Source organism: Haliotis cracherodii, unplaced genomic scaffold (genome assembly GCF_022045235.1).
Source record: "Haliotis cracherodii isolate W230 unplaced genomic scaffold, xgHalCrac1.p SCAF_5, whole genome shotgun sequence".
NCBI classification, from domain to species: Eukaryota; Metazoa; Mollusca; class Gastropoda; order Lepetellida; family Haliotidae; genus Haliotis; species Haliotis cracherodii.
Window position 1 is genome coordinate 39,652,697 of NW_027266308.1, and position 24,776 is coordinate 39,677,472.

The 24,776-nt window shown below is 40.6% G+C and overlaps 2 protein-coding genes across 2 annotated transcripts in view; one reads left to right on the forward strand and one right to left on the reverse strand.

The window, feature by feature from the left end:
* LOC139443436 (uncharacterized) overlaps positions 1-4,936 on the forward strand; it is a 49,034-nt gene extending 44,098 nt beyond the window's left edge. The window contains exon 4 of the mRNA XM_071224426.1: positions 429-4,936. Coding sequence (XP_071080527.1) covers positions 429-641 — 213 coding nt within the window. The 3' untranslated portion in view covers positions 642-4,936. The remainder of the gene's footprint in view (positions 1-428) is intronic.
* Positions 4,937-11,835: 6,899 nt separating this feature from the next.
* LOC139442055 (solute carrier organic anion transporter family member 3A1-like) lies at positions 11,836-20,764 on the reverse strand. The gene is made up of 9 exons (XM_071222840.1): positions 20,038-20,764; positions 19,436-19,522; positions 18,628-18,804; positions 17,694-17,858; positions 16,951-17,137; positions 16,436-16,562; positions 15,417-15,571; positions 12,535-12,599; positions 11,836-12,170 (listed from the first exon to the last, which is right to left on the reverse strand). Exons 1-9 carry the CDS (start codon positions 20,762-20,764, stop codon positions 11,836-11,838), a joined length of 2,025 nt encoding a protein of 674 aa, XP_071078941.1.
* Between the last annotated feature and the right edge of the window lie 4,012 nt (positions 20,765-24,776).

A 24,776-nucleotide genomic window follows, 5' to 3' on the forward strand; every position in this document is an offset into this window, starting at 1 on the left:
TAAGATTTTTGCCTTTTTGAATTCCAGCCAATCCGAAATAATCACCCCGGAGACCATGTACCGACACATTTAAAAGTCAAACTCTCGCAATACCATCTTCCGTAAAACAAGTGTCCAGGCGGGAACATGAACCTGTCTTACGTAAGATGGATGAATAGAAACCATTAATGTTAATTACAAGAGTAAAGATTTTTCACTAGAATAATCAACAATCACTTTAAGAGCTAAGGGTTTGCCAGGTCACCGAGCGCGCTTTTCTTAGAAACATTAACAAGATGCACTTGATCGCGGAAATACATTTTAGCACGAGGAAACAGGATTTGGAAATGGGAAATGGCAATATTAGAATTGGGCTAGTTTTTACATCATTCATTCTCGAGTTCAGATTGTGCGAATCGGTGCATTCAAATTTCATGTTTTTATTTCAGAAATGTGTCGGGCCTGACGAATGTGGTGCAATGTCAGACAGCGCGTTGTTGCCCACAATGGGGTTGAAAGCGAAGCAGCATCACATTCATGGAAGATACAGACACCAAGCGGTGCGAGACACGTCGTTTACCCAAGTACATTTTCCGAATGGATCCTCCAGACTGTTAGGAGAAATATTACCTGTGGAGGAGATGGAGAATACCCAGCTTTGAGGGTTGGGATTCACTGGGTGTGTCTGGATGCACCAGTTGATGGGTGTATCATTGCGCATGTGTGGCTGAGGGGATAATGATGGGACATATTATCATATATTTTATTCCATATGGCTTGCGATGGTGGGCGGGGAAAATGATGATAAAAATTATCATTAATGATCATGGCGTTGCACAATGTCAGTAGTCACACCCCAAATATCGGCGTTTTGAGTAGTCATATCCAAATGTCAATTTTATTGTAAAACGAAATCATAGGGGTTAAATATGTATAATTCATAATTCATGGAGTCTAGGTGGCGTAAACTAATCACTGTAATGGAAATTCACTTTTTTAAAGAACTATGAAGAGCAAACCGCAGAAAACAACTCAATAGAAATCACATTCGTTCTACCTCGATTTCTTCCGACTGTGTACGAGACGGGCTCGTCTTTTAACCAAAGTGTGCTAAAGAACAGTGATGTCTGAGTGAATGAGATGCTGACCCAGCCAATATGGCTCACGATGTATCACTAAACTCAAAGAATGACTGGGAGGTCGGAATGGACGTCATGTATAAAGGAAGTGGACACAACGAAGCATTTATGATCAAAACAGAATGATCCATTCTTGGGTATTGTTTAGTAATAATGTGTTATTATTTGTAACATACCATATCATAGCATCAGTACCATGTTTTTTTATGAAAGCGGGTGTTTTATTACTTGCTTGGAGGACCTTCCGTCCGAAATGACCCAAATGTGGAAGAAAGTTATTATTTTAAGAGTAATTTTTCTTTCACAACAGTATCTGTAAAAAGATATTTCAAGGTAGAATTCTAGGGAGAAATGACTATCGAAACTGCAACACTCCAAGTGTTTCCAATGTAAGATTTTTTCTCTCAAAAATTCACATTATTGATGACCACATATATAAGAGATCAGTTTTTAAAATATATTTGTGAGGCATTCTTTTTTCATTTCGCGATCGACCGACCACCCTACGGTTTTGAAAACCCATTCATAAGCTAAGAAATAAAAAGAAACTAATAATTGCAAGCCTTAAACAAAATATCCGATATACGACTGCAATTAATAAAATGGTACACCTTACACGATGAAACACTCTCCCACGCTCGCACACACATGCACGGCCAGCACCAGCATACATATGTATCGTGCGGTATTTCAATGAAAACAATAATTATTATTATTAATCTCGTATGACTTTGACTTTGCAACCGTCACTTCACACATACTCCATACCTCCTATATACAAATATCCTTGTCAATGTCCATGAAATGATAACGTCACATAACTATTACACGAATACTTTCAGAGGTGTGTTTATATATAGAGGGGTGTTTAATAATACAAATATCAGGAGTGTCAGAAAGGATGCAGAGAACTTAAGGAGAGCAGCGACAGTACCTTCAAAGGTGTGTTTATATATAGAGGGGTGTTTAATAATACAAATTTCAGTAGTGACAGAAAGGATGCAGAAAACTTAAGGAGAGCAGCGACAGAACCTTCAAAGGTGTGTTTATATATAGAGGGGTGTTTAATAATACAAATTTCAGGAGTGTCAGGAAGGATGCAGAGAACTTAAGGAGAGCAGCGACAGTACCTTCAAAGGTGTGTTTATATATAGAGGGGTGTTTAATAATACAAATTTCAGTAGTGACAGAAAGGATGCAGAAAACTTAAGGAGAGCAGCGACAGTACCTTCAAAGGTGTGTTTATATATAGAGGGGTGTTTATTAATACAAATTTCAGTAGTGTCAGAAAGGATGCAGAAAACTTAAGGAGAGCAGCAACAGTACCTTCAAAGGTGTGTTTATATATAGAGGGGTGTTTAATAATACAAATTTCAGGAGTGTCAGAAAGGATGCAGAGAACTTAAGGAGAGCAGCGACGTCGACAGAACCTTCAAAGGTGTGTTTATATATAGAGGGGTGTTTAATAATACAAATTTCAGTAGTGACAGAAAGGATGCAGAAAACTTAAGGAGAGCAGCGACAGTACCTTCAAAGGTGTGTTTATATATAGAGGGGTGTTTATTAATACAAATTTCAGTAGTGTCAGAAAGGATGCAGAAAACTTAAGGAGAGCAGCGACAGTACCTTCAAAGGTGTGTTTATATATAGAGGGGTGTTTAATAATACAAATTTCAGGAGTGTCAGAAAGGATGCAGAGAACTTAAGGAGAGCAGCGACAGTACCTTCAAAGGTGTGTTTATATATAGAGGGGTGTTTAATAATACAAATTTCAGTAGTGACAGAAAGCATGCAGAGAACTGAAGGAGAGCAGAGACAGTTCCTCTGTGCATACCGTATCTGCAAAGATAATTAAAGTGCAACGATGTCTGGCGCAAAATTGCAGTCGTATCACTCAACACAATCTCACTGTAAAATACGCTTGTTTCAGTAGTAAATCTACACTGATGTGTTTTCAAAAGAACATCACATGTGACAAAACGACGAAAGAGAGATTTTACCAGGAAATACAACCCGCCAGCAACTGATCCCTCAACAGATTTATCTGTTGTGAGAACTCGAGTTTCCGAAGACAACCGATCGCGAACCACTTTTTCTTGTCCACATCCTGAAATTGATACCCAACTAGAAACGATAGCTCTCGAAGTAATTTACTTTTATTTACTTTTTGCTTAGACATAAGAAATCAAATCATTGTCATCATCATTATTATTCACATTATTCTGATATTTACGTCCATGAAACATTAAACATAAGACGCTAAACGACATCAGTTGTGCTTAAATGTAAATCTTGTTTCACTAATGAACAAAACCATGCATACTCTCATTCAGCACTATAATTAAACATCATTGCGAAATATCACCAATTCGGTTTATAAACATCAAAAGCTTAGGCTTATAACTGGACTAGTGACTGGCGTTAAACAACAAACAAACAGACAAACATTGCCGTTTGACATCATGTCACACAAGCCTATTTGCCCCATTGTTTGTAAGCGGAAACTATATCAGTACGCACTCAAAGGTCGACATCATCAAGCATATTAAGTTTTTCAAGATTTTTGTATTTTTGTACAATCTCATTACGTATAATGTTGTATTTTAATAATATATAAAATTTAATTATATGAAAGTCGTTGCTACTTGCCCAAAGACTATGTACGACTTGACCTTGGAATACGACCTACTGGTAGTAATAGGTGATGAGTTCACTTTCTGAAAATGTGTTCAGATTTTGCACGAAGCCCCGGCGGAAACGAGAGTTCAATCTAAACGATTTTCTTGGTTATCAACCTCAATCCAACTTCCATCCATTTCAAGTTGTCGCTACAATGGCCACAATTTACGATTGTCGCTAACGAAGCAATAGGGACCTGTATGATTGGAATAATGAGGAAGTTGCTCACAACCAATTGGGACACGTCTCTTACATGTCAGCTCTTTCAAACTAGATATTCTTGCGAGATATCATGTTACGGTTTATTGAACGATTCGGGTGTTGAGTTCCCAAATGGGGTCGTATTAACTGTACGCCGCGGGACTGATGTAGATTTTGTGTAGTTCGTTATGTGGTTTATGGACGAGTATTTTGGTCGTGTGGCTATCTCTATTTCAGGATTGAGATATGCAAAGAGGAAGTGAGAATAGAGACATGACACCGATCTGTAAATTCTATGTTTGGAATTGAATATCACGTAATGTGAATGAAAACGTTGGATTTGGCAGCAATTTATGGAGATTTTATTTAAAGATTAAGAAACTGGGAAATGAGGACTGAGAATTTGGCTTGAGATGGGGACCTGGGTGGGAATGAGGATGTGGAAGAGGATCGAGGAGCGGGTCAAGGATGGAGAAATGGTAATTATTCATTTGGAATTGGAATACAAACTCGGACTGGGGTTGGACTTTTAATTTGATATTGAAAATGGACCCGGAAAACCGATATTCCGCATTTGCGATAAAAATAGCTTTTCAATCATTTATTATTCAGAGATGACATTGCTTTCATAGTTTTGGTAAAGTAGAACCCATAATTGTGTTGTTGATTATTGGATGTGTTTTAACACGTCTACCATATGAATAATTATCATCTTTAATTTGGGCTTTAAATGCTTATTATGCATCACATTACTGTCACCTGTCCTTCACCGCTCATTATGTATTTATGTTTGTTTATCTTTATCTGTTAAGTAAATGAAATGACATTTACTTGTCACCACTGGCATATGGAGAGGAGTGCCACATTTTTGTAATAATTTGTTATTGACATGAATGTCTAGTATAATAAATATATTGATATTTTTACTAACTGCGTATCTGGTGTCGTCACTCGAGGTGATTAAATACATTTATAGCATTGTTGGCGTGATTGATGCTGGCCGGCGTGAAATATACGATGATCAGGATTTCTCGTTAAGACATGAGGAATACGGGTTCTTGCTGATGGATTTGAAAGATTTCTGCTCAAAAGCACAGCTTCACTATCCCTAAGAAGCAATTCCATTATCCTTAGGCAGCAACTGGACTATAGTTAGGAAGAAACCATTTGATTTTGAGAGGGAGGGAGATGTTTCTTAAAACATAAACAAGTCTATGTTTTATTGATTTGTTTAAGAAGTTCATTTACAAAGATATATTTGAGTACCTGTTAATGGCAAAACGTAACTATTGAACTCATCAACATTGAAAGGACATTCTGACCAAAATCCTCCCGCCTCCCACAAAAGTCAAATTGTTGCTTCCTTAGACATTCCATGTTTTTAAAATATTGTTTTGATACATGTTCTTGTTTTGGAATATGGTGTTTGACGACCACATGAAGAACGAAACGTTTTCAGCAGAGAAGCTGCATCTAAAAATGTAACATTTCTTGACAAATGTGAGTGAATGAATGTTGTTTTATGCCGTGGTTAGCAATGTTACAGCTTCGCAATCACGGAAGCCTGCAAATAATCAAAATCTAGGAATGGTAAACCAGCGGTTGACAGCAACCCAGTAGATTACTCCAGGGTATGAAGACGCACAGGGGGGACAGCCTCATGGGCATTCCGGAGGGTCAAGCTCCCTAGCTAGCTATGCTGGTCGTAAGAGGTAACTTCCAGGAGTCGGGTGGTCAAGCTCGGTGACGGCGTGTGTCGTTGCCAATAATGTCACTGCCTTGTCTGATTATTTACAGGCGGTGGTCGTCATATAGCTATAATACCTGAATGCGGCGTTAAACGCATACATACTGGACCTATTCTTCAACAGAATTCAAACGGTGGTATATTAAAAAGACGTATTTTTTGTTTGCTTTTGTTTTGTTTGTTGTTTAACGCCGCACTCAGCAATATTCCAGACGTCGGTCTGTAAATAATCGAGTCTGGACCAGACAATCCATTGATTGACATCATGAGCATCGATCCACGCAATTGGGATACGATGACATACATCAACCATGTCAGAGAGCCTGACCACCCGATCCCGTTAGTCGCCTCTTACGACAAGCATAGTCGCCTTTAACGACAAACATTGGTTGCTGAAGACCTATTCTAACCAAGATCTTTATGGGTTGACATGTTATTACTCAATTGGTTGTACTTGGTAAGCCACTCATTATTTGTTTGTTGTTTAATGCCGCACCAAGCAATGTTCCAAACGGCTTGTAAATAATCGAGTCTGGACCAAACAATTCAGTGATTGATGTTGCGAACAACGATCCAGGCAGACGGGCTATGGGCGACCCGCTATCAACCAAATCACCAAGCCCGACCACCCTATGTATTGCGTCGCATCTTACAACAAGCATAGGTTCTTGGAAATCCATTCCATCCTGACATTCCCATTTCCCATGGGGGGTTGGGGGGAGGTATCTTTAATTATTGCATAAAGCATGATACTATTTGGAGGTTTCCAAGTATACATCATGAGAATCGAACGTTGTCTGGGTGATTGATGAAGAAATAGGCAGAGATGGGGGAGAGAGATGGGGGTCGATGATCCCTTACCCTAGGCTTACCGGCAGCGGATGTCTGCTGATTAAATCCAGATTTGCTGGTCATAGTTGATCAAGACATTTAACCTATTGCAAAAACGAATTCATCATTTATGTAAACAACTATCAGAGAAAGACTATGTTTATTGAAAATATCACTCATGAAACACATTTGTCGTTTTTTATAGAACAAAAGGAGCGCAATTGTGTCTGAGGGCCGAAAGCCCAGCCACACTTTTAACCCTGTAAAGAGTGTTGAGGAAAATTCTATTTTGTTATTGATTACAACCATAACAAAATGTCTGAACAAAGTAATAGACCGACACCGTAACTCCGTAGGTCTTGCAAAAATTGCGTTTAGTAAACAACAGATTAAAAACCAGAAATAAAACCTTTAGGGGTGTTTTTTGTTTCCTGTTTTTGGCGCTGAGCAATACATAAACTGTGAAATTGCGACGTCCATGATCCTTGAGACGTTATGTGCACGTAACCTTTGCGATATATATATGATGCTTGTGTGTATCTCATATGTTTTGCTTAACGATATGGATTAAAACATCAAGCAAACACCAGTTCGTTTCGGAAAAAAAACTTTTACCCATTTTATAAAAAAAGCAGGAGATCAAACAAAAGAATTGTTATTTGAAAGCAATACTTTTAATCTTGATTATTCAATGTTTTATCAGAGACATTTTTTATCAGATTGTCTCATCGTTGCCCGAAGCAGTCACATATTCTAATAGAGCTCGTTGGATTGAACCATAAAGCATGGCACCCAGTACTCCAGTGAGGGAGAATCTTTTAATAGCTCCTGCCAAATGTTGGCATAACGAGGGTTTTCGACAAAATAATACTGATAATGTGACACACGAATCTGTTGTATCACGACGTGACAGCTTAATGTGGGAGGAAAGCCCGAAGTGATGCAGGTCTTGGACGTTTACCACAACGGTGAAAACCACGAGCACGGGTATGATGCTGACAAACATAAACATAATCGGTGCGAACCGGGATTCGAACCCACAATCATAGGTTTCTGGCGTGCCCAAGGGACGCAACTCTGCACAGCGAATCGCAGCGCCTTAGACGACTGGGCCACCCGTGCCCCCTCCGTCTGGTTCGAACGCCAACAACCTGCGCCATTTTGACAGTCCTTCCTCTCATCACGTTAACACACATTGATATAAAACAATATTCACAGTTAGGCTCAACTCAAGCTCATTTGGCCTCCAACGCTTCCTTATAACAATGTGTTATATCGAGGGAGTGAGCAGGCGCCAGGATGATAAAGCAATTTACGGCTGAGCTAAGATGCCGTTTTTAGTCTGAATTACATAGCACCACAATAATTCCGTTACGATGCACCCATTACAAACATTCCTCAGATTTTAGAAATTTGCATAACGAAATTGGAAAATGAACACAACTTTGGTGTTTTTTCGAAAGCTGAAACTGTTGACAAATTGCTTATTATTTAGCTGAAGTGTAGTTTATTACCCCAATTAAAGCATCCACTCTCTCTCAGATTCAGTGCTCTCTGTTCCTATCGGAGTAATTTCTTGAGTTTAAAACGGAAATACATGAAAACCATGCCCTCTCCTTGGATGGACCGTTTCAGGCGATATGCAGACATTGTTATTTTACTGGCGCTTCCTATGAATGTTCTCATGTCGGTCTTCAGCAACCCATTGCCGTGAAAGGCGACTGTGCTTGTAAGAGGCGACTGACGGGATCGGGTGGCCAGATGTACCGACTTGGTTAATGCAGTCATCGTATCCCAATTGCGCGGATCGATGTTCATGATATCAATCACTGGATTGTCTGGTCCAGACTTGATTATTTACAGACCGCCGTCATATAGCTGGAATATTGCTGAGTGCGGCGTTAAACAACAAACAGACAAACAGAATGTAATGCAAGAGAAGATTGTTAAGTACACAAATATAAATGGAAAACATTTTCGTTACTTCAGCTTGTGAAATGTAATGTTACGTCATGGTATTGTTTGAGGGTGACGTTGCCAGTTGAATACCCATTTCCGTCCCTTCAGCTTGTGAAAGCAAACCGCCAAGACCCCCCCCCCCCCCCCACCCACACCTTTTTTTTTTTGCAAACTGATGTCACGAATGAGAGTTCGGTTTATTTCAGTGTTATCACGGGGCCTCAGGGAAGGTGAAATTGGGTTTAACGTCGCGTCCAAGATTTATCGCACATGCACGTGTGTATGTGTGTGTGTGTGTGTGTGTGTGTGTGTGTGTGGGGCTGCTTGTACTACTCCGGACTGATGCCCATTTATAGTGCCATGCCGCAGTTTAACATGAATACCCCATTCAGACACAGTAAAGCCGACCAATCCTTTAGTCCCTTAATGTCTAGCGCCAGACGGGGTGACAACAAGTGCCATCTTTTAACTTCTTTGGTATCGAACCCCGGACCTTCCGCTCTCCGGGCGGACACCCCTCCACTAGACCACGCGTACGGAGGTGGTCCCCTCAGTGAAGGATTTTTTAAACGCTCAACACTTTGGTAAAACCAACATGTATGAGCAATCATATTATAAGTAAATAATCAAGCCGCCTCTTACGGCAAGCAAAGGTTACTGGGGACCTATTCTAACCCGGAGGACGATGGGGCAGCCTAGTGGTTAAAGCTTTGGCTTGTTACGCCTAAGACCCGGGTTCGATTCCCCACATGGGTACGATGTGTGAAGCCCATTTTCCGGTGTTCCGCTGGAATACTGCTGAAAGCGACGTAAAATCATACTCACTCGATCTAACCCGGACTCCCTTCGGGGACTACTGGTACTATTCCTCCTACTCCTACAACTACTTTCAACACAAGGCAATACATGAAGGGTTCAGTCCACAGAGGGACACGATGAAAGCGTATGAACAGTGTCGATCAGTATGAATTCAAATCACATTCTCAGCTTCCTGGGGAGTAAGCCCATCTCGGTCATCCATCCATGTACTATCCGCCGCCATTAATACTAAACTCCTGATGTGTGACCTAATGTCGCGACAGTTGCTGAATCAAGACTTATGGATTCTAACATGATAGGGAGTGGTTATTAGTAGAGCACTGTGTAGGACCTGTGTTCTCGCGATGCTCATTGTATCAGTCACTGTTATTTCTGTCTCAGAATCGATTTTTACAGACCGCAGTCACGCAGCAGGACTATTGCCAAGTGCGGCGTTAAACAAACAGCTACTGTAGCAGATAAACACTTACTGCATGAGAGGTATAGAGGTATTAAACGTATATTTCTGAATACATGTTAGTAAGCAAATGAAAATTTGAATATTTCATGCGGCCTTGATAAGAATTTGAGTGGGTGAGTGAGTGAGTTGGGTTTAACGCCGCTTTTAACACTATTCCAGTTATATCACGGCATGTCAGCTTAATGTGGGAGGAAATGCCGAAGTGATGCAGGTCTCAGACGTTTACCACTTCGGTGAAACCCATGAGCACGGGTATGGTGCTGACAAAACTAGAAACATAATCGGGGCGAACCGGGATTTGAACCCACAATCATAGGTTTCTGGCGAGCCTAAGGGACGCAACTCTGCACAGCGAATCGCGGTGCCTTAGACGACTGGGCCACCAGTGCAAGAGGTGCGACCCACGACCACGAAAATTGTGTACTAAGAAACACTATATATCGACCACGTCACAGATCGATCCATCCGATCCTCGTCCTCAGCTTGTACGACAGACATGGGGCGCTGGGTGACGTTGTACAAAACAACCTTAGCGCTACGACTGTCGTAAGTCCGTGTTAAGGTATGGGAGTGACGATCACCTAAGCGCTAAGAACGCTTTATACAACGGCAGCATGTGTTATAATATCCGATGGAATTTATATAATGTCCTGGGTATTTTATTTAGATTGTAACATGTAATGAAATGTAAAATCAAATGACTAATGTTTTCTTTATATTCCCCAGGATCAAACAAGCCACCTTCATATCTGTAGCCCAGGGAGTGTACCACAAGGCTACAGAGGCACTGATAAATCATGATGTTTTTAGGATGTCCTTTTCAAGTACGCCAGCAACAGATATTTTACGCCCGTTTCCTAATGTTCATGGAAAGCATGTTCGAAACATAAAAATGTTGATAAATGTTGTTTTAAGTTTCTTTTTTCAGTTCATAAGTTAGATAAAACACTTCCCCTCGGGTTGTTAGTGATATTTAAAACCCTTTCCCTCGGAAAATCCCTCGGGATGCGGGTTTTAAATATCATAACAACCATCGGACGTGTTTTATCCTATACATAACTATGACTAACTTTACCCGCCTTTTCAAACCTATTTTAACATGATCTCAATTGTTTAAAAAAAAAATATTCCTTAAATTTTGAAGCATACACCGACCCTTAAATTATAAAAAACGACTATCATTATTTTATTGAGCGTATAACATGTCAATTTGTGTTCCAACACCAACTCACCTAAGAAGGTTCTCATGTACTGACCCGATCTTTCTTGTGTTTCAACTCGTGTTGCCTATAGCTACGACGAATGTGCCGTTCAGTCTGAGGGTAACAGTACAATCTGATTATCTCCCCTGACAAGCTCTGAAAAATATACCCCCGCGCTGAGAGTGAGTGAGTGAGTTTAATTGTGGGTTGTATTTCAGTAAACAACAACACTGATGATATAATATACGAACCTATAATGGGTAGTGATATCAGTGAATAAAGCTTTTACACATTACCTTACGAAGGAACAAACGTACTTGTGGTGTGAGTAGATGAAATAACGCGGTTATTCTGTCGACATACATTGTGAAATATTTCAAGTATAACCAATAGATAAACATTTGTTTATCGAGCGTCTGAAGCAACATGAAACACGAAGTCATGCCGTGCATATTGTGGGGGCTAGGGCTGACCACGTATCAATCCTCACATGTAAACAATAACACTAATATTATTGTATAATGCAAAAACCATCGACACCACGTAGTGAGCTCGAGATGACAATGTTGAATGAAAACGTACATTACCATAAAAACAATCTGTAAGAGTGTATTGATCGAGCACGGCCTTGGTGTGACGAGATAACGCATTAACCACTACAGGCTACCCAACCAGGAAACAATGAGTTCAATATCGTGACATTTCTTTTTTTAATTTTTCAATTTATCCGTTTCAAATTCGACTTAAGCATTACACATGTGCCCATGTTCATAGCAGTGCCCACCACATTGCTTAACAACATTGGCAACAAAGGTATTTCTAATGTTTATCATATTCCCCTGATGTCCCACTGGTGCTGTTTCCAATGGACTTTTCTCCGTCATGTTGAGATATCTTTTTTGTGAGAACGACATTATTGTGTGCTTGACCCTTGCTCTCGTTCTTCCTGTCCTCCCAGCGACACACAATGAAGGATATGACCAGCAGAATGAAGGCTACGACTTTGATTGACACTTCTAGACCAAACACCTTGTACCTGAGATCGACAATGTCATACAGCGAGCAGGCGCCGTTGCCTTGAGATGAACCGCCACGCAGGACTTTACAGGCGCTGTCAATGACCTTGCCGTACACTATGGGGGCTGGTAACCAACCTTGAAGATAAGATTATGTTTTAATTTTTCTAAATTCACCCGAAATGCAGGTTCAAATGATTAAGCTGCTTTTGTTTCTGATACGATTAAAGAATTGATTTCGTGTATATTCTTCTTAGTATTCGAGTTGGATTTAACGTCGCTGTTAATAGTATTTCAGTTAAATCATGGCGTGTCATACGTTTATGACTGACTACCCACAAGCAAGGGTATGGTGCTGACAATCCATGTTTATGGTGCTAAAAATGAATCAGGTCGAATCTTTAAGAATTTTAAAAAAAATTGAAGACAAACATAATTTTAGCACTTTTACATTTCCTGATAAATACATGTTTATTTTCAGATAAGTCATTATTACACATACCAAGTAATGTTGCGAGAAAGTTGGTAATACCAATCGACATAGCCTTGTCTCGTTCTTCAACGCTCCTGGAAGAAAGAATGCAGAGTAAATAAAAGTTTAATGTGACGTTCACACGTTATGCGGTTTTGCTATTGGACGAGAGGACGATCACCTGACCACAAAAGCTTTTTCATGACGAGACTATTCTCGAACTTGTGTTCACACTGACAAACTGTCTTCACATTTCTTGGAACACAGTGTAGCTTCCTTTGCTGAATATATGCAAAATAATTGATCACGAAGACAATGTTAATCTTGAACTAGCTTTTGGCATACTCTGCTTTTGGAATGCATGTCCGTGATCTGATATATTCGCTCGAGCCATTAGGAGGACAAAACGATTGGTTGGTTTGTTGTTAAACGCCGCACTCAGCAATAGTCCAGCTATATGACGGCGGTCTGTAAATAATCGAGTCTGGACCAGACAAAATCCAGTGATTAATATCATGAGCATCGATCCACGCAATTGGGATCGATGACATGCATCAACCAAGTCAGAGAGCCTGACCACCCGATCTCGTTAGTCGCCTTTTACGACAAGCATAGTCACCTTTTACGGCAAGTATGGGTGCTTAAGGCCTATTCTAACCCGTATCTTCACGGGAAACATAAGAACTGACACATTGCGAGAGTGGTAAGCTCCGGTGTTCAAGCAGTTTTACATACTACATGAAGGTTCATACTGCAGTCTGGTATCTCGTAGGATTTGCTTTCATGCTGCATATGTACATGTACAGGGAGAGGCATATAACGATATTACAATTGGCTGTTAAATGCCTCCCCGCGTACACATATTCAGAATGAAAGCAATTCCTATGGTTTGTTGTTTAACGCCGCACTCAGCAATGTTCCAGCTATATGACAGTGGTCTGTAATAAATCGAGTCTGGACCAAACAATCCAGTGATTAATATCATGAGCATCGATCCACGTAATTGGGATCGATGACATGTATCAAACAAGTCAGAGAACCTGACCACCCGATCTCGTTAGTCGCCTTTTACGACAAGCATAGTCACCTTTTACGGCAAGCATGGGTGCTTAAGACCTATTCTAACCCGTATCTTCACGGGAAACATAAGAACTGACACATTGCGAGAGTGGTAAGCTCCGGTGTTCAAGCAGTTTTACATACTACATGAAGGTTCATACTGCAGTCTGGTATCTCGTAGGATTTGCTTTCATGCTGCATATGTACATGTACAGGGAGAGGCATATAACGATATTACAATTGGCTGTTAAATGCCTCCCCGCGTACACATATTCAGAATGAAAGCAATTCCTATGGTTTGTTGTTTAACGCCGCACTCAGCAATGTTCAAGCTATATGACAGTGGTCTGTAATAAATCGAGTCTGGAGCAGACAATCCAGTGATAAATATCATGAGCATCGATCCACGCAATTGGGAATAATGACATGCATCAACCAAGTCAGCGAGCCTTCCACTCTCGCCATGTGAAAATCAGTTCTTATTTATTGTAGAGGTTGTGTTATACATAGTCTGTCATGCATATCCTGAAACAAATATATCCAATACAGCCCATGCAAGTCCATAATGTTTGACAAATCTAGATCACTGCTGTGTCAGGAAAATGAAGAATGTCTCTGGGCTCCTTTTTATTATATTTTATAACTACAATGTATAATCTAACATCTGTTTTTTCTGTAAAATATGTTCATTTCAGATACTAGTTGTTAGTTTTGTAATACACTGCTCTTGTGTGTGATTATCATGGATGTGTTGTACTGAGACTCGTTGTTGAGGAAACTGATAAAGGTACTCATTTGTTAATGTAATCCAGGTAAACAGACATTAACGAGAGCAAACCAAAATCACCCATCCACACTGAATTAACGGTCAGTTTCAGGCCGATATGTCTTATACACTGGTAAGTACATAGTCACAGGACAACAGTAACAAGGCTAAGGTGTTTGAATTCTTGAATAACGTATGTCACAAGGCAAAACAACGTGATAGTGTAGATCATACTTCAACAATACAGTATACAGATATGAGAGGGATTGCGGTGGCGTTAAGCCTGTATGTTGGGCAGGGGTGACACACTTCCGTCAGAATTATTACATCACTACAGCGCGGGGAGAAACAGGTTACTGTAAAAGTATGCCACAGTAAATGCAGTACGTATTTCAGCTACAGTTGGCTTGCTGTTGATCGAGTCCGGGACAGGCAAACCAAGGGCCTATTTTAGTGAGTGAGTGAGTGAGTGAGTGAGTGAGTGAGTGAGTGAGTGAGTGAGTGAGTGAGTTAAAGGTTAACGTGGCATCGGCATCATTTTAGCCATATAACGACGAGACCAAATTGATACGTACCCAGTTTGTTCATTTATACAGAGTTATATTTAAAAACAATTTATGAGACATATTTGAGTATACTATATTTAAAAACAATTTATGAAACATATTGTGCATAACAATATCATGTACACAGTTTTAAAACACGGGCTATAGGCTACCAGTAACCAAAGATAGGTAACCTCGCTGGGGATGCCTTTTTTTAGAATTCTGGACCCAATGTGAGTAGTTTTGAAAGAACTTGAATATATGATTGAGTAAATGATGCTTAACGCCGAAGGAAACAATATTCCATTTTCATCACAATCGACACAGTCGAAGTCATAGTAAATCACTGTTAGTGGCGTTATTATGTTACGAAACCGAAGAAAACTGAAGAATCCTTAGACAATGATTTAATATTTTTAATTTCAGTTTTAAGAGATTCTTATTTTTAGAATTAATTCAATAGGTTCTGTCCAGTGTTTGGCGCAGATTCAAACTCTCTTTAAACTTAGATAGTTTTATTTCGAAACTTTTAAACGGGTTACCTCAAGTACACCATGTAGTGTGGTATTATTGCCACTGTGCCAACCATGGACATCAACACCGACGTCACAATGTAGGGGATGAGGTTGTTACAGCCGTTGTCGCAAATACCTGGTGTCACAGTCATCCCTTCGACACGAGTGCAGCTACCGTATACCTGCCAATGTTGTAAGTGAGTGAGTGAGACAGCTGAGACAGAGTGACCGGCAACCTGGCGGCTCTCACCCATGGTCTGCGGTGAGTGAGCAATCTATCAAACACATTGGGACCACAACGTTGCAAGGACATGTTTTGTTTATTTGTTGTTTAATGCCAAACTTAGCTATAGGTTAATAATCGATCTGGAACAGACAATACAGGGATTGACGTCATGGGCATCGATCTACGCAAATGAGATACGGTGACTTGCATCAACCAAGTCAGTGTGCCTGACCAACGAATTTCGTTTGTCGCCTCTACAAACATAGGTTGCTGAAAACCAATTCTAACCCGGATCTTCGGGGCAGGGGCAATGTGTGAGTGAGTTGGGTTTAACGCAACTTTGAATATTATTTCAGTTATGTCACAATGAGGAAGGTAGTCGATCAGCAGGTCAGACGTTTTACACGTCCAAGTGACGCAACTCTGTATTGCAAATTGCGGCGTGCCCGAATAAATCGGCATCAGTCCGGATTAGTACAAGCAGCCACACACACACGTGCATGCACGTTGCTATATAAAAGCAATAATCTTGGACGCGACGTTAAACCCTATTTCACCTCACCACCTCATGTTTATTGCCACCCAACTAACAAGCGTACGGCCACCAAGTTCACATGTGGAGGTCATCAAATATGAACTACTGAGCAGTTATTTCGACATGATTTCCAGTCGCAGTTTTGAAAATAATATTTTACTTAAAATCGGGTACGAAATTTGAAATAAATATATCGATAAAAGGTGTTACAAAAAGTACTGAAATGAATATAACCTGTTACATATAGAGAAGCAAAGTGAGAACAACATAAAGTCCTTGACCTACGTCTCCCGTATGGTTCCAGCATCCTGCTTGACAGGGGTTAGAGTAGGTCACGTGATCAGCTCCACATACGGGCAGAAATAGCGTCCCACTACAGAAGCATGCCCGGCCAGTTTCGTTGTCATTGCGGCTGTTGTGAGAAAGTAACTTTGTCACTCGTCTGTAATTTACATGAACATGTCAAAATGGCGTAAAGCCCAACTCACTTATTAGTGATTCAGTGAGCCAATGCTTTTTAACGCCGTTTGAACACTGTTTCTGTTACATCACTGCGTGTCAGCTTGACGTTGGGGAAAAGTGAGGAGTGTCTCAGATTCCTCCAAAGTTGATGGAATCCACTTGCAGAGTTATGATATAAAAATAATATTTAAAAAAAATATCAGGCGAATCTGGGATTCGAACTCTCGGTTACAGGAACACAGCACACCACTAAAATTTGCGCAAAGTGAAATGACACGTGACTGGGTTTCGATTCTTTTTCAGTAATAACATTTTTTTGCTGTGGATATTAAACTCACAAGAAGTCGACTCCTTCTATGGGCGTATTGTCACAGCCAAGTATGAAGCCACAACAGTTGAGACCAAACGATACTGCATGCACCACCATCATCAGTTTTAGACATCCCTGCCGAGAGAGGTTGAGTCTGCCGGTGAGGACACCGCCCATGAACGTCCCCGCCGCTGACGTTACCAGGGTAGATATACCTGCAATCATAATTCCCTTCCTGATATAAGCGACGATTTACATGTTCTTGAACGTATACACACAGTGCATACACACAGAGACGAACACTTAGTAAATGAAAACATGCCTTTAAAATATTTCCTCTTCTTCTGTTTTCAATGAAGCAAACTAGACTTGGTTAGTTTAATCTAGCGTTATCTAGGCTTTCAGTGAAAAAATGTACCTAAAAATATAAATTAGAGTCATGGTGCAGGACTAACAAGTTATGTAAACAAAGTGTTTTTATGAGCAGCTAATAACTAAACAATCACTGTTTGCTGTTCACATTATATAATCACGTCTGTGAGTATCATGCTACCAACAAACACACAAACATTCAAATTGTGTGCCGTGCATTATCATGTAAACCAACCTAAATACCAACCTAGAATACGACTGGTCTTCCATGCCGGTATATTGAACTGGTACTCTATGTACTTCGGTCCAACCTAAATACCAACCTAGAATACGACTGGTCTTCCATGCCGGTGTATTGAACTGGTACTCTATGTACTTCGGTCCAACCTAAATACCAACCTAGAATAAGACTGGTCTTCCACGCCGGTATATTGAACTGGTACTCTATGTACTTCGGTCCAAACGAGACAAGGCCGCTGATGGCGAAGCCGTACAGACAGCTGTTGATGATGGAGATTGTGTACACTGGTCTGGAGAGAGCTCGCAGCACAGACAGAGGCATATCTAGAACACGGAAACTTACGCTAAGAAATATTTCTTTGTTTGTTGTTTAACGCCGCACTCAGCAATATTCCAGCTCTATGACGGCGGTCTGTAAATAATCAAGTCTGAACCAGACAATACAGTGATTAACATCATAAGCATTGATCTACGCAACTGGGATACGATGACAGGCATCAAGCAAGCCAGCGAGTCTGACCATCCTCAGGCCAGGGTCCCGTTTCACAAAGCGATCGTAGTGCAATGGTGATCGTCCCATACTTTAACAGACTAACGACAGTCGGGGATCTACGAACGCTTTGTGGAACGGGTCCCCAACACCTGCATCACTTCTGGCTTTCTCTCCATCCCAAGCTGATATGCCGTGATATAATCGCAATATTTGTAAAAGTGGCGTAAACGAGCCTCACTAATATCACCCAAAGTGAAACGCTTTTATGTCATAACTAAGAGATAGTCCCTTGTTTTCAGTATCAATACAGAACACTACTTAACGTGAATTACGAAAAAGGGAAGGAAAATATTATCCTTTACAGAAAGACTTCTCTCAACGAAATTACTCATTAATTATTCTATTTTCAGTCTAGACATAGCAGTTAGTACACCGTTATAAACTGAGGCACTGCCTCTATGTAATTAGGGCTATCATCTGATAGACTGATGTACATTATACATTGTGGGGTAGCAGGCTAAAAAAATGGTGTTTGCGGGACTTGAATTAACTTTGCTGCGATTGCCAATTTGTTTAGCCTAATCCCTTTTCTAAATATACCTTTGATCTTTCCAAGAGCTGTTTCCGTATCTGGAATCTCGTATTTAGGGGCCCCTGCAATTCTCCGTGGGAAAAAGAAAACAGGAATAGACACAAGCAGCCCAATTCCCCCGAAGATAATGAAGCCCATCCACCACGCACCAATCCAGCGAGGGTCACTTGGCGTCAGGTATGTGTCTGTTAAAAGAAATATAGGTTTTTTTGTTTGTTGTTTAACGCCACACTCAGCAATATTCCAGCTATAAGACGGCTGTCTGTAAATAATGTCTGGACCAGACAATCCAGTGATAGACATAATGAGCATCGATCTACGCAATTTGGGATCTACGCAACGATGACATGCATCAACCAAGTCAGCGAGCCTGACCAACCGATCCCGTTAGTTGCCTCTTGCGACAAGCATAGTCACCTTTTACGGCAAACATGGGTTGAGGAAGAGCTATTCCAACCCGGACCTTCATTGGTATGAGAAATATAGGTAATCCTGAAAAAAGAACTGAAAAAGGACAGAAAACGAAATTCGTGTTTTCGATACTTTTTAAAACTGTATTTTCGATTTCGATTTTTCAACCACTCCAATTTAAATTCACAAGTGTACAATATGAAACCTAAGAACGTACAATGGAAAATATTTCTGGGCATGCGGAACCGGAAGCGAATTTGGCATTTAAAGTAATTATACAATTTTTAGGGTAGAGCAACTCACTTTTTTTACCCCGATGTTGATAAACATGATTTCTTGTGACGTTTGTGTGTGTAGAAATTTCAACAATGATGCATATATTTATCTAGATGACATTGTAAATACCTTGAAGATCAACTGGAATCTTGGCCAGGGCACTTCCAACCACGAGGGCAATAGAAGGTCCGAACAAAATGGATGTCATCATCGCTCCTGAAACCGTAAAGAGGATTATCATATGCTTATTACCCAAACAGGGTATTGTGATAATCCATGAAGCTATCGTCGTTTTTATAATAATGTGTTTATTTCTTACAGTTCAATGTGAATATCATAATATCAATATTGCCACTTCTGTAATATTCATCACGTCACTACACATTTTGACTTAGAGGAAGCTTGGATGTTAATTTTACATTAACTATAACCTCCGATATTACGTGGGTGAGTATAGTTGTATAAAGTGAAACCTCGTTAGTCAGGACCCCATTAAATCAGAAACTCCACCTTGTTTAATACTGGAACAGGTGACATTCCTCCGTAACCACGATTCATGAGGTCACATTTCCATCTGGACGACTGAAGAGCCAAATAATCGTCCGGATTAACGGCGTCTCACTTTATAAAACACCCGATTCCAGAAAGACACTGTAGTTAGTAGACTGTATGAAATAAATAATGTCTCTTAATACTAATGATCATTAGCTTCAAAATGTTGCTACGTTTACCTAAATAAATAGAGGTATGTGCCCTGTTCACCACGTTGTTATCAATGTAGAAACTAGCTAGAGGGATGCGAGTGGTTTTGGCAACACCTTGCAATGCCATACCAATCCCAATAACCCACAACGCCAAGGTCGATCGGCCCGATTCGTACGTAGCCTGTTCATGAGCAGCTGAACTGCTAATTGTCATATTACTCTCCCTACACACAAACTGGGTCTCGTAATCATTGGTCGCATTCAGTACCTCTTCCGGAAGATGGGCGGGATGGATGAAATTTGCCAAGCATGTAAACATTCCGGCAAAGCCAAACAACATCCCCGTTGCGCCAAGGACCCTTGGTATGTGGCCATGTTTGCCAAAATGGCTGAAAAATAGGACTGCAGTGAGGTAACCGATGTCGTTACTGCTTAGGAGCATCCCGCTGATGGTGCTGCTGAAGTTGAATTGTTTCTCCAGAGTCGTGATCTGTGACGACAGAAATGTCGTGAGCGTCTGCAGAAGGATGCCTACGAAACTGTAGGTACAGGTGAATGCTATGAGGTTCCCACAAGGTCGACAAGCCTGGGGTTTACAGGAGCCGATGCCACACTGAGTTTCTTCTTCATCCTCATCCCCTGGGCTGTTCTTCTCGTCGCTTGCCTTGTCTTCGAAAACTGAACGAGAGCGCATGAAGAACTTGTAAATGTTTGTCTTCGGGATGCCGACGACCGGATCCTGTGCGCTGTTCATCTTTCTGTCTGTAAAAGAGGTATTTTTAGTACAGGCGATACCCTCAGAAAATTATATTTGTTGGAGTTGTCAGGTTGAAGCGTTTATGTGAAATCAGTTATATTATGAATGCATATACCCAGTGTTGATGCCTGGTCAGAATTAGTCCCCAGTAACCTATTCTGGCCTCAGAGGCAACTAAATGGCGATTTAGGTAATCGTATCCCGATGGCGAGCATCGTTGCTCACAACAGCAATTAATGGTTTGTAATGTCAAACCGCCTTGATACAGCTGGAACATTGTTAAGTGCGGGGCTACACAACCCACCAACATATGCAGCATACATGTATATCCATCTGTTACACAGTGGGAGACGACGATAACGTGTCTGCCCTCTGTACTAACTCCACATATATAAATAATGGGGAACTAAACGTGACTCTTGTGGGCGAGTGAATATGGTTTTACGTCGTTTTTGCATTATTCCAGCAATATCACGACGGGGGACACCAGGTATGGGCTTCACATATTGTACCAATGTGTAGGATCGAACCCGGGTCTTCGGCGTGACGAGCGAACGCTTTAACCACTAGACTGCCCCACCACCCCGCCTCTCTTGTGAAATAGATGGGGTTTCTCTTTATGATAATCATTTAACTAGTCGCGATACATAACGACTACGAAAATGGAAAGTACATAGTTTACATTTATAAAGTCCACAAATAGTGTTCTAGGACAACGAAAGGTAAAGTGTGACTTGCTCCAACGAACTAAAATCCTACACTGCATTTGAAATCCAGTTTCCCCAAAGCATGTGGCGTTAATACGAATTACACATAAACAGAAACAATGTGTTTTTATTACCTCCCCGCAACACCATCATTAATCACTATTACACTGAAACCTCGTTAGTCCGGAGACCCCGTACTCTGGGTGCTAGTGACAGAGAACATCTAGAAATATTCAAAGGTGCAGTTCTCCCTAACAATGATTCGTTTATCCATAAAGCCGTTAATCGGGACGGCGCACTGGGGACGGTACCGTCCGTATTAACGCGGTGTATGCTGTGTATGCTGAAAAAAATTGTATTCAGGGATAAAGTGAGCGAGTTTGGTTGAAATGTATCAGGCTGTATAAACTGCCTGGCAAACGAAAGTACACGTGGGATGTGATGACATGCACCAACCAAGTCAGCGAGCCTGACCACCCGATCCCGTTATATAGTCGCCTCTTATTCTACGCCAGGTCTTCACGGGTGGTTTAGGCGAATGTTTTCAGCCGAGTAACGTTTTGATATCCTTTGTAATTTGGGGGTCAAATCCAATTTTCAAGTTATTGCAGTATATGAAGTACTCTAATGATGATGTGTTTGTATTCAGTGAGTGAGAGAGTTTGGTTTAACGTCGATTATATGAAGGTCTCAGACATTAATTGCATATCCGCAGGGGTGAGCTTATATTTGTATTGAGGTGTGTCGGTTAACAAAAGCCCTAGGCACGATTTCATATGGCCACAATGCAAAAAAGCCTATTTCTGATGCCTCTAGCGTTATAATGATGGAATATTGCAAAATGGATAAAACTATTTCTCTCGCATTCAATTTCATTCAGGTTACTGGCGCGGTCGGGTAGCCTTGTGGTGAAAGTGTTCGCTCGTCACGCGGAAGACCCGGGTTTGATTCCCGACATGGGTATAATGTGTGAAGCCCATTCTGGTGTCCCCGCCGTGATATTGCTGGAATATTGCTAAAAGCGGCGTAGAACCAAACTCACTCATTCATTCAGGTTACTGTTCGCTGATGGGTTTCGAGTTAATGATTCATCAACTGTAGTGCAAACATTCGACATGAATTCTCTACCTCGAAAACATCGCAAAACATTGGTACAAGAATAAATTCATAAAACAGTAAAATGGTATCTGCACGTAAATTATGATGCAGTTGGCATTTCCTTTCAGGATACATGTCTCACATTAATTCTAAAATTCTTTTCAAGAACTCCTGTTGAAAAACTTAACATACTACAATTTATACTTTAGTTACAATTTATGCATATTTCAGCATTTGTAATTATTGCATTGCAAGAAGTTACCTTAAGCAGTCAGTTCCTCGCCACAGAGATGATGTGCCCAGTGTACAGACTGAGTCTTGTCTTTCTTATACAAGAAGATCGGCGGCACTGGTAACCTCTAGCTATCTGTAGCTGTGTCGTAGCACCGGTGGTATGAAACCAGTCTGATCAAACAGACTATTCTTGATAAGGGAGCCGTTCAAAAGTTCAATGTCCTTAGACATCTTACTTAGGTTTGTTTGGACTTAACACTTTAGTTAAGATTTCAGGGGTTAACAGTTCAAGCAATCAATAACATCTCTAATTTTCGTTGAACATGACGTCATTTCCATTGTAAGTGGATAAACGAGTTGATTGCAAAAGTTTTCAACTAGACATAATCAAAATCTTAACCTTTCCACCACCGTCTTTATAAATCATTGCTGACTACGATTCGCTTGACAAAAGAATTTCTTGAAAATGTACATGTTCATAATTCTAAATCGTACGTATTTGGGGTATGTAAAGTATATCTCATTTCATTAGTTTTTTTTATCCTTCATGGAAAGTTTGAACTGCTCCCCAACACAGCAGGAACAATGATGATTACTGATCTGCAGACCTGGTCACAGAGGTCTGAGAAGTCGGTTAGATAGTTATATAACCATTTACCGTAACTACTGTAAAAATCGGATCGTTGTACTTCAGTTCAAAGTTAGAAAACAAATGATCGTGATTTGTTTTTATAAGAATACGGGTAAATATATTTTTAATGTACCGTATTCGGCGTAATAAGCGCCCATGGCGCTCTCAAAATTTGAAATAGGGGGCTCTTATTAGAATATTATTTTAATGAAAAAAACAGAGTTGAAAGAAGAATTTCGTGGTTTATGTTGACAGCCTGAAATGTTTATGTACGACAGATATATGTTTCCAGAATTTAATTGCCAATGATAAAGGGTACATATAACACACGAGTGCGTATTATATGCGAATAGGGGTCGGAAGGGGTGCTAATTGGGATTGTTCACTAGCCAATATATCAGCAAATCTCGCCGTGGGCGCTTATTAGAGCGGGGCGCTTATTCCGTCGAAAACGGTATGTACATTTCATCATCATCCTTAAAGAGGCTGTACAAAATGTTGATATCTCTTACAAGAAATAAACGACTCGTGGTCGTTGTTTATCGTACGATAAAATACTGCAGGGAGAATAAACCATGGGAGCTGCTAACTCACACTCGTCGTTTATTTCGTAAGTACATATGTACCGTTAGAGGTCGTGATAGCCATGCACACTGTCATCCTCATGTAAAGTATGCCTGATCTCATTTAATTTAAGTCTTTGGCTTACGACCTTCCGCTCTTTTGGCAGACGCCCTTCCACTACACCACGTAGACGGTCATTAAAAAATCAAAAGTAAATCATAATGTACATACTGTTTGTAAATGCCATTGTAAAGCCGCCTATCTTCAGGGCCCACATGCACAAAGCAAACTTAACGTTAAGTCTGTAAGATAGTCACAGTGCTAAGATCGCTTCGCGGAATGTCTTGGTCTCGGGCAACAGCGTATACCGAGAAGCGATCGTCCAATAAACTCTTTCTGTAAGAAAATAAACATACTAACGCTTGGCAGGTCATCGACAATTGAAAATAGTGTTTACGGTGATAGATATCATGAGCATCGATCCACACATTTAGGATACGATGACATGCATCAACCAAGCCTGACCACCCGATCCCGTTAGTCGCCTCTAATGACAAGCATAATCGTCTCTCACCCCAAGCAGGGATTGTTGAATATTTTTTCTACCCCGGATTTTCACGGGTCTTTTTTAGAGGTAATATCTTCAGAACAGGATTGCTTATTATCGATCTATAACTATCACTGCTTTAAATTTATTCTATTCGAGGACGCATGACTGGCATATACTGGGAATGGTACCGTCCGAACTAACGATAGTCAGAAGATGTTTCGATAG